Raw genomic sequence first — 19,061 nt, 5'->3', positions numbered from 1 at the left:
CACTCTCCTTTCAACAATCAAACAATATTGAGTACAAACAAATTTCAGCTTTTGCTTAACTTGTAGACATAGTTCCATACATCAACTGAGGTTTTGTTATGTTTGGTTTTCAGTTTCGATTCTAGCTGATGGCACTACTATGCATATGATGTTTGTTTGTTTTTTACTTTTTGAATTATGACTCTATATTGGTACAATATGATATGAAATAATTGACTCTATAATGATAAATGATTAACTCTGTGATAATAAATACGAAATCTGCGTAAATTAAAACATCATATTTAAGCATATATAAAAAACGGGCAATATCGGGTGCCCCCTCTATTATATATATATATATATATATATATATATATATAATCATCCACATGCAGTACTGTTTCGCTGTATCACAGCTCATCAATGTGGTTAAACTAGTAACTACCTCAAGCCAGGATTGAAACTCGACCGCTATTTGACTGCTGCTAAGATTTGTATGCGAAATTACAATGTATGTATGTATATACATACATATATATATATATATATATATATATATATATATAATTATTTTTTTACTATAATAATTAAATACCTACAGACACTAGTGTTTCATCCTTTCGGGATTCTTCAGTGCAGGGTGTCACAATTACTACCAGTCGAACGATTCGAACCCCGCGACACGAGACATCTCTGGCTCGATTAGCGGAGACCGTATCCATTCGGCTACCATTAATCATGTGAAATAGCGTTGAATTTTAAACATTTTAAATTTAAATGTTCATTACGTCAGACAGACAGTGATCAAGTCGTTATACGACGATCTACGCATAAGAGCTAAATTGACCGACTTTTATTCAACAGAAAGTGCTCAACTATAAGAAACGTATTTCTTAAAGGGGCTGTCATAATTATTTTTTTACTATAATAATTAAATACCTACAGACACTAGTGTTTCATCCTTTCGGGATTCTTCAGTGCAGGGTGTCACAATTACTACCAGTCGAACGATTCGAACCCCGCGACACGAGACATCTCTGGCTCGATTAGCGGAGACCGTATCCATTCGGCTACCATTAATCATGTGAAATAGCGTTGAATTTTAAACATTTTAAATTTAAATGTTCATTACGTCAGACAGACAGTGATCAAGTCGTTATACGACGATCTACGCATAAGAGCTAAATTGACCGACTTTTATTCAACAGAAAGTGCTCAACTATAAGAAACGTATTTCTTAAAGGGGCTGTCATAATTATTTTTTTACTATAATAATTAAATACCTACAGACACTAGTGTTTCATCCTTTCGGGATTCTTCAGTGCAGGGTGTCACAATTACTACCAGTCGAACGATTCGAACCCCGCGACACGAGACATCTCTGGCTCGATTAGCGGAGACCGTATCCATTCGGCTACTATTAATCATGTGAAATAGCGTTGAATTTTAAACATTTTAAATTTAAATGTTCATTACGTCAGACAGACAGTGATCAAGTCGTTATACGACGATCTACGCATAAGAGCTAAATTGACCGACTTTTATTCAACAGAAAGTGCTCAACTATAAGAAACGTATTTCTTAAAGGGGCTGTCATAATTATTTTTTTACTATAATAATTAAATACCTACAGACACTAGTGTTTCATCCTTTCGGGATTCTTCAGTGCAGGGTGTCACAATTACTACCAGTCGAACGATTCGAACCCCGCGACACGAGACATCTCTGGCTCGATTAGCGGAGACCGTATCCATTCGGCTACCATTAATCATGTGAAATAGCGTTGAATTTTAAATATATATATATATATGTATGTATATATATATATATATATATATATATATAATTTATTTTTGCATTTTTTTATTCAAAGCTTCTTTAGACTATATATATATATATATATATATATATATATATATATATATATATATATATATATATATATTCATTCATATTCAATCAGATTTTTCAATACAACGGTAATACTTTTTTATGTTTGTTTGTTTGTTGTTTGTTTTTTGATTTTCCGTATAATCATTTTATATCAAAATCGAAAATATTAATGAAAGTTCTATAGTTATCACGAGCTACGTGAAGGACATACTTAGTTTAGTGGAAAATAGATAAACAGTGTGCCCCACTTAAAAGTAACCCAGAAAATGTAGTAAAGAAGAGGAACATTCTTTTATTGTTTAAATCACCTGTAGTGTTATAAAAGATGCTGGAAGTGTTCCCCATTGACATCTATGCATTTCTAGGAACGTTTAACAATATTTGTAGATACTGACTGTAGATCTTCTCTGGTGATTCTTCTGGTAGCGTTGGTAATGTTCTTCTGGTCTAGATTGTGAAGAATATTTGCATAAACTTTTTGTTTTAAAGTCCCCATAAAAATCATATAATGTCAAGTTCGGGGAACGTGGTGGCCATAACCTTTAGCTTTTCTTCTTCATAAGCCCTGTAGCACCTATTATAACTGGTATGATTAATATCTCCCTAAGAGTCCAGTTTCTTTTCATATCATACATGAGACGTTTATATTTGGTCTGTTTCTTCCTTTCAGCTTTGTTCAGACCTCCATCATTAGGGACACTCACTTCAACCAAGGTTGCCATTCTTTCTGACTTATTCCATATAACTATGCCAGGTTTGACAGCGGCATTTTCAAGGTAAATGCAAACTCTCTTGACTTGTAAAATATTACGAAACAACAACTAACATTGGACGCAGAGCACATCTAAACTCGCGTCGTTTGATACGTTAAATTGTCTAATATCAAGTTATTTTTAATTTTTAAGTCGTTATCTGTATACTTTCTGCGAAGTTTAGTAAGGGTTTCTTCAATCCACCTTAACATTAAAAAAAAATGATAGCTTAAAAGTCCAAACTATGGTAAGTAAAATGAACTGTTCTAAAGAAAAATTATGTTAATTGAATGAAGAAATATGTCTCTATAAATTAACTCGAATCAGGATCAGTGTATGGAAAAGATCTTTAGGAATTCTGGAGAAATAATTAATAATAATAGAATGCATAAACTATATTGTATTACTTTATTGTTCTCCTCTTGAGTGTTAATATTCACAACGTTCCGGTCGATGTAATCTCCGACCTTCTTCAGGTACATTTTATCAAATTCAAACAACGTGGTTTGCTTTCATTGCGTTAACTACTTCGCTATTGTGTTTTGAGTATTGCCCGTATTTAGGAGTGAACCGTCAACCTTCAGAAGAGTGTAACTTAGAATGTAATTTTACCAAGTACTGTATCCACTACACCACGTATTACTTCACTGTTTTCATTTTGAGTGTCATTTTCACAACGTTTTAGTCGATGTAACTTCCGACCTTATTCAGGTATATCTTGTCGAACTCGGGACGGAAATTTCAACGGACCGAAGATAGTATATTCTCTTTATGTCAACTACCACTGAGTAGAAGTCCTAAGTAATTCGTAATGTATTTTGAGTGTCACTCGTACTTAGGATTGAACTATCAACCTTCAGAAGAGTGTAACAGAATTTAATGTACCAAGTATTTTATTAACTACACCACGTATCCTTACGATCCGTGTATATTAAACTATGTGTCGTTATATTATATTGGAGACATTAATTTATACATACACACCAGTATTTTGTCAGGAAATTATTTCCCCGACTTAAGAAAAATAAATTAATAAATAAATAAAAATCCTCGGTAGGATATCAGTTTATACTTAGCAAATTAACATTGCATTTTATGTAGTTGCTGACATATAAATCTACCTTAATGTTGATAAACTCGAGGAAATAGTTTCTAGAGGAGATTATAGAAAACCATGAGAATTTTGCGATTATCATAATACTTCAGAAATCTGTCGATTTACCCCATTTAGAGATTGCATTCGTATCTGCAGTTAAGGGGAGATAACACATTTAGCCTCATAAATGTACCAAGAGTTAACTTTCTTAGATTCTCTCGGGGTGTATTTATTTGCAACTTGTAACTTTTAATATTTATTTCTGCAACGTATCTGAGTTAATTAACAGTAACTAATTTTAATTAATTTTAAATAAAGCTAAACTACAAATGTTCATGATGTCGCGCTTATTCGGGATTTGAGCTTTATATAAGGGAGATAACTAGCATTTACTAAGGAAAGACGCTTAAATAATCAGTAGACAAGAAAACAAATTTCTTACAACTTACATTTTGTCAGGATGCTGAAACGCAAACTGTAATTTTTTCTATTGGTACCACCAACGCGTGACACAGATTTAACCCCCCTATATGTAACATGATGTAATTGTAATTTATAGGTACGTCCAAAATGAATGCCGATGCTCAAAATGTATAAACATTTTGGCCCCCCTACCTTTACTTAAAAAATCACCAAAAATCAGGAAATTAACCAATTTTAATGAAATTTCAGTATTTATCAAATGATGATTGCGGAATATAATGAACTAATTATTTTTATTTAAATCTTAGTGGAAATATGTTATTTTGTTTAAACAAAAAATACGTTTACTAAAGTTATGGTTTTCAGTAGTAAATAAAAAACGCAAGACATTATTTTTGCTTTTTTTATATATAAATAAAGTATCGTAATTTTTAACAATACAAATAACATAAGATAATTCTTATAGGAACATTATAAAAAATCCCCTAAATCCGTATTAATGAATTCTATACAACCTGAAGAAAAATGAATTTCCCGAACTACCAATATTTACCATTGAATTAAGCATTGATTATTTAATATTTTCACACAAAAAAAAATATAATTGCAAAAAATATTTCTACTTTTTTTTAAAAATTACGGGTTTCGCATAATTTTTATCAGCAAGATTTTAATAATTTCCTTGCTCGCAAGAATGTGAAACTTTCAGCGTTACATAATTTTTTTTTTATTTAATATTGAACAATATTTTTTTTTTTAATTAATTTAAAAACAGGAACATAGAAAAATATATAAATTAAAAAAATTAAAAAATAATTACAAACGTTCAGAAAAGAAATGTACGGATGCGCGACTGGGGGAAAAAAAAGAACTTCCTCCCTTTTAATTACATGACGTCATTTTTAGTCTTTCGACTGGCTGAAATTTTGGGCCTTCGTAATTTTCGTGTTTACAAGATTTTAGTTTGTTGCGTTTTGTGAACGCCAGAATCACTCGGTTTTGGGCTAATTAATTTATGTTTTGTAAAACAAGGTGTTTTTTTTAAATTTAATTCAATATCTTAGGACTTTACTTTACTAATTATCTTTGAAATAGACCCAGAAAACTAATATTTATCTTTTAAAGGATTTTTACAATGAATTTATTTAACTTCAAAATTTAGCTGAATTGTGTAGCTCGCCGTGAAAATATTTTCATAACTTTTTTTCTTTTTCACGTGTACAAATATATATATATTTTTTTCCTTTTGGAAATTAAATTTATTCCTTAATCTTTCAAATATAATCAAAAAGTAGTCGGAAACCTACAAAAAAAATTATGATAAATTGGCTTTCAAAACTAGGTCCCCTATTTTTGTCCGCCCATTTTTGCCCGTACCTAGTAATTTAATTTAATCATGAGAACGTTTATACCATTTAAAAGAAGCTTCAAATATACTAGCAATATATATATTTTTTAATTTACAGCATACAAAAATAATGAAAACGCGAGACAAAAATCGTGTTTACATTATCGACGCCATAAAACAATGTTCCTATATAGTGATTCTTTTGAAGGCTTAAACACACATGTTCAAAAAATCTAGCAAAAATCAACTATTCGTCAGATTTTCATTAAATTTTCGATACATATTCAATTTTAAATTAACTTAAAGACATTTATTTCACTTATCTTGAAATTGTATATAAAAAAATGACAGTAAATTAATACTATTTTGTTTTTAAAAATCAAGGTCTTTTTCCTCAATAATATATATCATAATAAGTTAAATTACAACAACAACAATAAAAACAGAATTCTAAAAAAATAATTAATTTTTTAAAGATTTTAATAGAATAAAATTCCAATATTCCGCAATGCGAATATTTCAACATGAATTTCTGAGTAAAGTTTTTCAACTTTTGAAAAAATATTTTCATATAACAAATGACTATTGGCAATTATAAAAAAGTAAATTCAGCTACAAGTTGGATTATTTTAATTGTTAAAAGCTGTTTATTTCTGGGGGAGGGGGTCAACTTGATTTTAGCGCCTAATTTCCAAAAAATGTACGGATGTCTTTAATTAATAAAATTAACAAAAGAATAGCAAAATAGCTAAGATAAAAATGAAGCTCTCAACTGCCATGGCGACGGTTGTTGGCTCGATCCACGGATGAGTTGTGATACGACGAAACAGTACTGTATGTGGATGATCATATATTATTTAAGCTCTGCTACGCATTGAGCTCTCATGCTTAAAAAAAAATATTGCACATATTTTTTATTACAAGCAAACAAGAACAATTAACAAATAACGACGGAATTATTTATTTGTTGCATTTTATACCTATATATTCAATATCCTATTATTTAAGAAGACAATTTTGAAAGCCAATCAAGCCACTGGCACAATAAAAAAATTACGCGGGAAACAAACTACAATTTTGTTCATAAAATTGTTGAACGACTTCATTTTCCGCGCCAAAGTGCGCGTTTAGTGAAGAACGTGACGTGTTCAAGGAAAGGTTATATTGGCAATGAGATCGTCTGTTTTGGTTTGTCAGAAATTCGTTTATCGAATCTTTCAGTCAATGTGAAAGAGTAAATTCCGTCTTGATTATTAGGAGATCCCGTAAGCAAACAAACGAGAGTTGAGTCGAACTGATTTCGATTCGGTTCCTCGGAATTTTTCACTTTTAATGCGGCTACATCATTAGCAACAACCTGAATCGGTGAATGAAGAAGTCTTGTCAGATTTACATCTCTATGTTTTTGCATTTGGTATAATGTTCAAGCAGCGAAGTGGAAGATCATATACCGGAAGCTTCCCCGCCATGTTTATATTCTTTTAAATCTTTAAAGGGGTTATAGTCTTTTGAATCTGGATGACGTACATGTCCGTTTTGATCGATATTCACTTTTAAAGTCGTTGTATATATACCAGTTGATGAATTATTCAGATTATTTAAAACTTCACTAGATCCGTAGCTTATTTTATCTCCTCGGGTTAATACGAAATTATTAATCTCTTCTTGTAACTCTCGTCTTCTGCGAGATTTCAGTGATGTCAGAGGTTCGTCACTTCCGTCGTCGTTGGCGTCTACAATACCAAGGACTTCGCTTAGAGATTTGTGGGAAGTGAGTCGTTGATATGTTGAGTTTATTTCTTCGTCGAAGTTCATTTTCTCATAACGGTCGTCGTTGTCGTAATTTTCCCCGTTGTTTACATTTTCATTGGTCGCAGTAGATTTGTACTTGAATTTTAAAAGTAAATCGTTTATTTCCGGTTTTAGCTGAGGACTCTTTCTTCGCTCACAAAGATCATTCATCATGTCGCTCAAATTTGCAATCAATTCATTGATTCGTTCGTCGTCTGATCGATCCGGTTCTTGTTTTTCTTTTCTTCTTTTCTCTGCTGATTTCACTGAACTTGTGTCAACGGGATCTATTGTCTTTCGAAAGAGCTCTCCGGAAATGCACGGACGGATGTCAGATTCTTTAGAATTTTGCCCAGCATCCACAAAACTGTGATCATCACTACCGTCGTGTGGTTTATCATATTCACCTTCCTCTTCATCTTCGAATGCGGCATTGAACTGACCCCCAACTTCCGCGTCGCGATTGCAGATCCTCCTGTCCAATGCCAGATGCGGAAGTATGGACACGTTACTACTATGTCTGGCACGGACTTGCTCGAAGATGTCTTCAACTTGAGATTTGGGTACGAGGCCGATGCGAAAAAACCCGATTTGCCCTTCGTCGATTTTACGACAATCGACCACGGTCGAAGCTGAGTTGGCAAAAGAGGACCCATCGCAGAGAATTCCATCGCACTGAGGAATAGAATAAAACAAGAGAAGAAAAGAACAAACATATAATTTAGAAACAATCTAAGATTTACGTTTATCAGTGGCTTATAAAGAGATGTCCTAGCCGAACGAGTAATGCGTTTGGTAGTTGAAACACGGATATAAGAATCAGAAAACTGTGACGTTGTCCGGGAACCAATATGTTGTAGCCTCAGTTGCAAAGCAGACTACGAGTAGAAAATAACTTCACAGCGCTTTTGGTACACAAACATTTATTTCCCCATTCTCTTGTTGCCGCTGCGGCGTCTCTAACGTGATCGTATTCTCTAATGTGATCGCGAACGTCAGCCACCCTCTAATGTGATCTCATTTTTAAAGAAGCTTTATTTTTCCCTACCAGTGACGTCATCTCACATACATTTGCATATGCAAACTTTATATATATATATATATATATATATATATATATATATATATATATATATATATATATATATATATATGATTGTTGGGCTGGATTAAATCCGACGATATGAAATAGAATGGGGGTGGAAGGACCTGAATACTCCACGTTTTGCCCGATTTATGCGGGCTTTTTCAAGAGGGATGGTCACTGACGAGAGGGTCGGAGGATTTGGGGCTATATATAATGATGGGGGAGAGCAGCGTGTTTTTTCTTATGTAAATTAGATATCTATATACATATCTACATATATATATATATATATATATATATATATATATATATATATATATATATATATATATATCCCCAAATCCTCCGACTCTCTCGTCAGTCACCATCCCCCTTGAAAAAGCCCGCATAAATCGGGCGAAACGTTGAGTATTCAGGTCCTTCCACCTCCATTCTATTTCATATATATATATATATATATATATATATATATATATATATATATATATATATATATATATATATATATGTATATATATTGCAGGCCGCCCAGCGTTACTGAGTCGTAAAATACGCTTAAATATGATATTTTAATTCATGTAGATTTCGTATTTATTATTATATTATAATAGAGCCAATACTTTATTGCACCCATTATGTAGAACTAAAAGTCGCAGAGCGGCGCTAAGGGCCTCTAATGGTTGTTTTTTTTTTTACTGGTCGTTCCTTTATGGGTCTTTAGCCGTTAAAATAGTTTTCAAGAGGTCAAAAATGAGTCAGAATTGACAAAATTGTTAAATATGTTGTATATTCATCTTAGTTTATTTTCAATTTTTAATTGGTTTATAAACGTGTCAGGTTGGTACAGTGGTAACGTCACCAGCTTTGAATGTTTCGGTTTCGATTCTAGCTGATAGCACATAAATACTTTTTTTTACTTTGGAAATCACGACTATATAATAATATATAATAATATATACGAAATCTGGACAAATTAAAATATATTTAAGCCTATTTCACGCCTGGGCAAAGCCAGGTGCCCCCCTCCCTGCTAGTATATAATTACGACAGATATTGATCACTCTAAATGGTATACTCGATAGTTTATCGCAATTTCGAATATTCGCTATTGATATATAGTTCACATTTTTAAAAAATACTATGTTAATAATAAATTAGAAAAAGTCTTACATTTTGTAATCCTAATTTGGCCAATACTTGCAGATGGTGCGTTGTGTCGGCTTCTCCGGTTGGGTTGGCCGATGTGGTTGCCACTGGCCCTGTTTGGTCTATGAGAAATGTTGTCACAACGTTATCGGGCATGCGTAGTGCAATACTATCTGGCCGGCCGACATATTTGCTGGCATTACCAATGCCTAGACTGTCGAGCCAAGGTCCTTTAAAAAAAAAAGTAAAAAGTTTAAAAAGTTCAAATAATTTATATTTTTATTTTTATTTTTTATTTTTTTTTTTTTATTACATTTTCACCCCAAACAAGGCAAATTGCCACTTTGGTGTAGGGGGCTACTATCAGGGGCAACAACTACTGGGGTACTATGTAGGGATTTGGACAGCAAGATGTCGGTTCACGTTACACTTGAACTTCTGCACGTCAGTACTGTTGGGGAAGCAGGAACCTGGAATGGAATTCCAGAGTCTAGCGGTTCTGGGGAAGAAACTATTGGAGTAAAAAGATCTTTTACATCTAGGGATCTCTACAGTGTGGGGTGGGATTTAGCAGCCTGTCGGGTTTGTCGAGGGTGCTCACGTCGTGGGGGCACAAGTGATTGCAGTTCGTCAGAGCATTCACCACTAAAATACTTGTAGAACAGGCAGAGAGATGCAACATTTCGTCGATGGGACAGAGGCTGAAGCTTAGATGCCAGTTCAGGGCCTATCAGGTTTGCGACTCTCTTTTGAACCTTGTCAAGGAGCGAGAGACTAGTAGCCAATGCACCAGCCCAAATATGACAGCAATACTCCATACATGGGCGAATGGTGGCCTTATAGAGGTACAGGATACTTTCGGGTGTTAGTAGTTGTCTAGCACGGTAGAGAGAGCCCACCTTTCTTGCAGCGGCCCTGGCAATGCCTTCAATGTAATTGTTCCAACTCATGTTTCCTGTGAACGTTAGGCCAAGGAGTTTGAAAGATGTACTCTCAGATATTTTTATATTTATTTTTATTTATTTATTTATTTATTACAATTTTAGCAATATATCTGTTGGCGTCAATAGTTCTAGGCTAGAGCCAGAAATTTCTTTAATTACTTTATATTCTCTGACAATGCCGGGACACGGGTTCGCTAGCAAACAACAAAGTTTTAGTGAAATCAAATAAATAATAAATAACGGTGTATGCTTTTCTCATGTGTTATGACTTGTTTCTGGCTAAAACTTCTAACAGAATCTTGCACTACGTAATCTTTCTCGCTAACTTTAAAACAGCAACTGCCTGTTTTATTTAAATCTACTATGTCTAGTAATATGACAAAACTGAATGAATCAGAGACATCGCTGGTCATAAATGAGGACAGATAAAGTTTAGGCAATCGTAAGTTAAATTTTGGGGTTGATATACGTTCAGTAGTATTTTTCATGGAAATAGTACCAGACAAGGTATAGAGCCACTTGATATAAGGATTTATCAAGAACGACATATGATTATCGTAAAGACAGGAAATGATCTTAGCATTGAAAAAAAAATTAAGTAGAAACAAAACAGTAAGCAGAACGAGAGTTCCACAAACCTTGAAAAGAAGTTACTATTTTTTACTTAAGACCCGGAAGCCACTCAAGGATAAAATTTAAGTGTTAGGTGGATGGTGAGACAAGATCAGTCACAGTGGAAACTTGGGTATGGCTTGATTATATAAATGGACGACTCAATTCATATTAGACTTCAAGACGACCATGTTATAGTCAGCTGAGAAGCAGACAAACGGTATTGCGTTCCACAGATGGACAGCTCTAGAAACGTTTTGGGCACAGATAGGGAGTGAGGAAAGTTGTTGGCTATCCGAATATTTGTTGTGAACGTTTTACGGGGAGGGTCCATAGATTGGAGCTCAGTAATACGGATTTCCGCTCCAGTGGAAATCCGTATTACAAAACAGTGAATTGATGGAGACCAATAGGCCAACGAGTGAAAGGAACTAAAACAGAAATGCAATCTGTTGAGTCTGTGAAAAATATGAACTCAATCGTTCACTTTCAAGATATGTGCGATGATAATATATTAGACTAGTCTAAGTTTAACTTTGAACTAAAGCTTGAGAAATGTTTTTCAATGGAATCACGGCATTCATTTTTTTAATGGAAATCACTCCAGACAAGGTATGAAGCCACTTGATGTAAGGAGCTAAAAGAGTACTACTTCAAAGTCGAAAACCTGCTGACGATAAGTGTAAGATGTAGTTGATTCTGACTCAAGAAAACAGCAATTCTTCCCTCTTTGTCAGAAACATCGTTCCTGGAATGCGAGGACTAAAGGACAAAATAAGGGAAGCAAGAGTTACGCGGCTACCGAAAATAAACCAAAGATCTACTTTTTACTCTCTTTAAATTATAACAGGTTAGTAAGAAACCCTTGAGACTCGAAACAGAAATAAATGCCCGATCATAGTTTCTCTTCTCCCTTATATCTTTGTAATTTTCTATCCCTTAATTTTTTTTTCAACTGAAAAACCGATGCGTTCCTCTAATCCATCCGTTTTGAAAAGAATAATGTTGTTTTTCATTTCGTGTGTGTGTGTGTGTGTGTGTGTGTGTGTGTGTGTGTGTGTGTGTGTGTGTGTGTAGGAGAACCACCGATGATATGTTAAGCCCATTCGGTTGCACAGGGAAGCTGGGCGGAGAGGGATACTCTTTAGCTGTACTTGGGTTTTCTGATCCGAGCGATCGTTTCTGCTTGGATTACATCCATGTGTTGAATAAAATTAAAGCCATCAACAAACTATTCATAAAAATAAACACCTAAACAAATAAAATGCAGATCATTCATATGCAAAACATTTAAAGCATACATAAACGTCTGAAATATAAAAACCTTTATTAAAATTACGAGATCCGATTTAAAGAATTGATATGCCGTAATTAAAACAACCAAATCAAACGATCTTTCGAGAACATAACGATTTTACGAATGCTTGACAGAATTGGTTGAGTTTTATTGTTTGGATTCTTCAAACTACTGTTCTGAGCTTGGGTGTTATTCATACAACGTTTCGGTCGATGTAACCTTCAACCTTCTTAAGGTATATTTTTGTCGAACTTGGGAATCTGCACAGAACCCTTCATTCAACACACGAGGGTAGCACGCTTTTGCTCCGTCATTAATGACTGGGCAAAAGTTTTAATACGAATTTTAGGATCCTTAAATCTATTGGGGGGGGGGTCTTTAAGCATTAAAATGGATGATCCTTCTTGTAGAAGTTGGGATTTTTTTTTTTTTTTGTCGAAATCGGGAATCTGCACGGAATTTCGAACGGAACTCTTTATTTAATCCTCGGGAGTAGCATGCTCTTGTTCCGTCAACCATAACTGAGTCGAAGTCTTAAGCGTTTAACTATTTTGAGTGTCGCCTACACTAGGGGTTCAACAACAAAGTATATAGATTTTTCAATATAAGCAAATCACACATTACATTTTTAATACATTCTGAAAATTGATTAAATTACTGCGGGTAAAAATCTTAAGAAATCTTTGTATTCTTTGTATCGCCCGCACAAAGAATTGAATCTTCAACATTCAGAAAAATGTCACTTAGAATTGAATTTTACTCTATGACTTTATCCGCCACGGTCCTTTGATTTTATTTTTCATCTAAAAATAAAAGATTCAATTGTTAGTGCAGTCAAGAATACACATGCGACGTACTTAAGACCACTAGCCGGTCGTGGCTGACGGAATGAGAACATGCTACTACCATAGATTAAATAAAAGGTTCAATTTGAAATTTTGTCCAGATTTCAAAGTTCGTTGTTCGATGAGGACAATAGTCCGAATAATTCAACAAATACAAATTATACATTTTAGAAACGAAATTCATTGAGTTTGCCAATTCTGTTTCTTTCCGCACTAACCTTTGTTGACCACACAAGAAATGGTGGATGGCCAGACTGTATTCATAAAATCCCAAAGTCTTTCTCCAAATTCCTCGCGTGCGGCGGCCAACTGGTTCAAATTAGAGATCCACATCGACATTGGACGATCTTCAGCGAGTTTCTTCGTCTGATAAGCCCGCTGAAAACATAAAAATCATTTTTTTTTACACAGGCATCACCACATTATCAAGGCCAAGAGGCCACTCAAGGATAAAGGTTAAAGAGTGTACAGTAGAAATTGGTCAATATAGTAATCATTAGTAATGAAAATTTGGTAAATTTGATAACTTATATGGAACGGCTCATCAAGAATTTATTTACTTTAGACTTGAACACAACCATATTGTAGTCAGCCGGAAAGCAGGAAAACGGAAGACAATTCCACAGGCGTGCAGTTCTAAGAAAGAAGCTTTGTTCATGGAATCTATGTTTAGGTTTAGGCACAGATAAAGAGTGGGTGGAATTATTGTATAGTGTTTTCAGCTAGACGAGTGTTTCTTGTGAAAGTTTGGCGAGGGGGGACCATAGACTGAAGCTCAGTCGAACACTTTCCATGAAAATAACGATACATCAGAGACAAACTTGCAACATCTCTTCTGTGAGATAGAGGTTGCAGGGAAGAGAAAAGGACATCTCCTACGAGGATACGAAGTCTATTTTGAACTCTATCAAGGCAGGACAAGTCCTTTCTAGCAGCTCCTGCCCAGATGTGGCAACAGTATTCCATCCTTGGACGTACCTGGCTCTTATATAGATAGAGAATAGCATCAGCAGTGAGATATTTACCGGATCGATAGAACGACGCACCATTTTTCCAGCGGCCTTGGCAACAGATTTGATGTACGTGTTCCATTTAATGAAATAGACAGAAATACAATAATAATAATAAACTAGCTGCATCTTTTATATGTAATATATTGCTGCTGGGCATTCTGTAAACGTTCAGCGTGAATGGGGACCCCGTAATATTATTGTAGCCACTTTTGTTAAAACTGTAAAAGTATTTATCTAATTAATCCGGTTAATGTAGTGTCATATTATATCAGGTTATTATGGTTTATCTCTAATATCCTTATAGGAGTATGTGAAATATTTCCATTGTATAGGCGCCAGGCGCGAACGGAAACCCTACGATATCATTATGTCATCTTTAGACAGAACAGATACTACCCTTGGATCCTAGTCAGAAGACCAGGAAGGTATATTTTAGTTTCCTGCACGGCTCAAAAATGACATAAATTTTTAAATTATTTTTTCTTTTTTTACCTTGTACGAGGGCGTGCAATAAGTAATGCGCCTGGTCCACTTCCCATAGCAATAGAGCAACGAAACTTGGCACAGTTATTAGTCTTTCTCTGCATAGGAATCACCCAGAGTTATGCATTTCTCCCATCGTTTGATGCAGCTCTGGATACCGTTTTTGTAGAAAACCATAGGTTGGTCCTCCAACCACGACGTGACTTCAGAAATCAAGGCTGCGTCATCTAGGAAACGCCTTCCTTTCAAAAACAACTTCATGGCTGGGAAGAGGTGAAAGTCAGAGGGTGCAAGGTCAGGAGAGTACGGAGGATGGGGATGATTTCATAACCACATGCTCGTGCTTCTGATCTAGCGACATGCCAGTTGTGGACCGGGGCGTTGTCCTGCAGGAGGAGAGTACCTTTGCTGATCTTGCCCCGCCTCTTGATTTTGATAGTTAATTTCCTCAAAAGTGAAGCATAATAGGCTCCTGTAATTGTGGTACCCTTTGCCAGGAAATCTGTCATCACGACTCCGTCCTGGTCCAAGAAGAGTGTGAGCATGACCTTGTTTTCTTTGGAGGTGGTGAGTCCAAGTGCTTTCACTGCATTCACTGGGCTTTGGTCTCTGGATCATAGTGATGGACCCAGGTTTTATCCTGTGTAATCAGTCTTTTGAAAAACTTTGACTCATCTTCTTGGCACATCTTCAAATTCATCCTCGAGCACTCGACGCGTTCTTGCTTCTGGAATGGTGTGAGCAACCTGGGAATCCATCTGGAAGACACCTTATGCGTATGCAAATGGTCATGAATTATAGTTTCCACAGACCCTATACTAATCTTGACATCTTTGGCTATTTGGCGAATAGTAATACGCCGATCTTCCAAAATGGTAGCCTCAACTTGACGGACAGATGCCTCATCAATGGCAGAAGGGGGAAGTGAGCAGATCTGGGGGCTGTTTACACAGACTTCCGACCATGTTTGAATTCACGATGCCAGCATTTTACAAGGTCATATGATAGGGCATTATCACTCTAAGTTTCTTTCATTTCATCAAAGGTCTACTGTAGTGTGCGTCCTTTCAAATACAAAAACCGGATCACTGTTCAATATACAACAGGCTCCATGTCACACCTGACTCTCTTCAAACACCTGTAAAACAGAAACCACAATTAGTTCAGAGCTGTACTTTGCCACATAACCCGTAGAGATGTAAATCATTGCACATGCAAAATTTCAGCTAGATCAGACAACTGGAAGTGGATCAGGGCATTACTTATTGCACGCCCCGCGTATTTTCAGTGATCGGGAGATCCTATGTATTAAAAAAGTGTAGAAGCTGATAACATACTGCAAACATCAAATAAGCGTATCTATATTATTTAATATCTATATTATTTAATATCTATATTATTTAATATCTATATTATTTAATATCTATATTATTTAATATCTATATGCTAATGTAATGTTTGTAGTATGTTATCACCTTCTGTCCTCCTTTTTAATAAATAGGGAGATAGTGGTGTTATATACTGGTGGTATTAAGATGCCGTATATTCTGTATTGTTGTTCATGTTGTAAGAGTCTTAGTAGTGTCTTAGAGTGATAGAGACAGTCATATATAGCGAGACATGGGTGAGATATAGAGACAGTTCATGTTGTTGAGTGTTCATATGTCTTAGGATGGTCATGTTTGTGGAGATAGCATATTGGAGACATAAACAGGGTATATAAAGAGAGAGAGAGAGCCAGTGCTGTATATATATAATAGACAGTGTACATGTTACTACAAGAGCACCAAGCCTGTAATTCAACTAGAAGAGATTTTTGAACATCCTGATAGATATACTGAGAGATAGTTTGACATTTACGTTTGATAGTTGTACATATAATATAAACACGTACCTTTTCTCGTTGTAATGATGAACACAGAAAGACGGCAGTTATAAAAAACATGATGATCATTTATTCTTCGACCGGTCGGACATAATTCTGTATTTCAGGGATTCAAAGTTGCTACACGGTTATTTCTAAACCCTCCCGCTTCCAGAGGGAGCCTTAACTCTAATGGAGAATCGGTCTGAACCTCTCTGCTTCTCTGATCGGACTGATCTTTCTAACTGACTTCAAACTCTTTCCTATATTGAGAAATCACATATATGTCTGGTCAACATGACCATAACTCACGTGTTATCAACATGTGCAATTTGCACGCTTTTGAAACCATTTCTGATGACCAGCTAATTTCCCATTCTCTTTGTTGTTTTACAAAGGAATTTAACATACTTGTCTAATTCTGTAACCCATATTTTATTATTATATGGAAAAATGCGCGCATGAAAAGTAATATTCTTAAGATTTTATTAAACCTGGAAAAGTAAAGGACAAGAAATTCAACCTGGAAAAGTAAAGAACAAGATATTCTAGTAAAGTAAAAAATAAGAATTTTTTAGACTTAAAATATTGCTGCTAAAAATAAAATTTGAATATTGATAAATATTTTATTTATTATTTGCATATGTTGTTGTTTATTGTTGAGTTAGAAAGGGTTCAGTCGCCGGATTGAACTTATTTCCCCCCCTATTATTTGCATATATTTATGTAGTGAAAATTGTTTGAATAAAATTAATTCATTAGTTAGTTAGTTAGTAGATGGAATTAATAATTTTATAATTTACATAAAAATTAATAATTTTATTATATCATAATTAGGATCATTTAATTCTTTCTAACTCAACAATAAACAACAACATATGCAAATAATAAATAAAATATTTATCAATATTCAAATTTTATTTTTAGCTGCAATATTTATAGTCTAAAAAATTCTTATTTTTTACTTTACTAGAATATCTTGTTCTTTACTTTTCCAGGTTGAATTTCTTGTCCTTTACTTTTCCAGGTTTAATAAAATCTTAAGAATATTACTTTTCATGCGCGCATTTTTCCATATAATCCATGATTTTTCCAGGCATTGCTATTGTATTAATATATAAATTTATAATATTTATTAATGATTGTCAAAAAAATCAGCTCTCAAACACACATTTATGCAATATTTATCATTCAATCACAGTAGTTCCGAGCCAGGGTCTCTACCGAGACTGCGGTTCATGAATTCGTGATCTGTATAGAGCGTAAACTAACAAAAAAGAAGATGGCACTCGGTGTCTTTTTAGATATCGTTGGAGCTTTTGACAACATACCCTTCAGTAGTATGTTCAAGTCGCTACGAGAACTCAATGTGCCACCAGTACTCATCCGATGGATTGAGTATATGGTGAGGCACAGAACAGTTCAAGTAGAACTACTGAGGGTAACTGTTAAAAGGGAAGTAGTTAAATGAAACCCCCAAAGTGGGATTTTATCACCTTTACTATGGAACTGTATGCTGAATCCTCTTTTAAAGGAGTTTAAAAATAGGAATATTTATGCCCAGGCTGATGCTGATGACATCGCCGTGCTGGTCGCGGGTTCAAAAGCATCATTGGTCAGACGCATTGCCAAAATGGGACTACATTTTTCATCAAATGTGATAACGAAAAATTTGAGTTCATTCAAAGAATATGTATCTCATAGAATTCACTAATATTTTTAATCGATAAATTCACCATTTTTTGCTATAAAATCGTAAGGAGAGTTAAAAAAAATTAGTTATTAAAAAAAAAGTTCGTTTTTTTTAATTATATAAAAACTATATAAAACTTTAATTTGACTAGAAGAAAGTCCACTGTCATTCATAACAACCCGTCTGATTCTCCTACTCAATGCAGGAGAATTTTTTCTTTGGGGAGAGGGGGACTACCAAAGGATTTTGCTTTTCCATAATTCTCAGTGTTCTTTAGAAAGTGACAAATAACAGTTTTACTGCGATTTACCTTAGCTGCTATCGCTCACTGTGACAAACCTTGCTTATGAAATCCTAGAATTCGAGAGCGCTCAACTTCGATTAGTTTTCTTGCTTTAGGCATGGTAGCACATTTACACAGTGATTGCTAATTTCTAACTGAACTAAAACATTAGAATTACCATAAATCTAACAATTTATACCACAAGTCTTATGATTTTCATCATGTGTAAAAAGCCTTATTAAATAAAAATGCAAATTTTTAAATAACATTTTTGGAATAACTTTTTTGTTTCCATAACCTTTTAGATTGTAGTTTAGGGATCATTATTTGCTGCTTTTAAGGCACTCCCTAATAAAATAATTTAACACAATTTTCCGAACAAACAACAAACCACTTCTTAAACTTAACTCTGTTCCGTCTGCCTGCTTCCCTCCGGACTATAACTTGGATGTCTTCAAGTCCAATGTTAACAAATTCCTAATGAACCGCCCCCTTAAGTAAACACTTCA

At 34.5% G+C, this 19,061-nt stretch overlaps 1 protein-coding gene across 1 annotated transcript in view; it reads right to left on the bottom strand.

Annotated features, from left to right (window-relative positions):
- Positions 1 to 6,640: 6,640 nt before the first annotated feature.
- The window catches only part of LOC145245605 (uncharacterized), a 31,246-nt gene continuing 18,825 nt past the window's right edge, over positions 6,641 to 19,061 (bottom strand). Inside the window, exons 5-7 of the mRNA XM_080107176.1 lie at positions 13,435 to 13,594; positions 9,543 to 9,748; positions 6,641 to 7,960 (exon numbers count right to left, since the gene is read on the bottom strand). Coding sequence (XP_079963302.1) covers positions 6,938 to 7,960; positions 9,543 to 9,748; positions 13,435 to 13,594 — 1,389 coding nt within the window. The 3' untranslated portion in view covers positions 6,641 to 6,937. The remainder of the gene's footprint in view (positions 7,961 to 9,542; positions 9,749 to 13,434; positions 13,595 to 19,061) is intronic.

The sequence above is a fragment of the Euprymna scolopes genome, chromosome 23 (assembly GCF_053919585.1).
Source record: "Euprymna scolopes isolate OS-2025 chromosome 23, ASM5391958v1, whole genome shotgun sequence".
NCBI lineage: Eukaryota > Metazoa > Mollusca > Cephalopoda > Sepiida > Sepiolidae > Euprymna > Euprymna scolopes.
The sequence above is the reverse complement of the archived record's forward strand: the minus strand, read 5'-3'. Positions and strand labels throughout refer to the sequence as shown.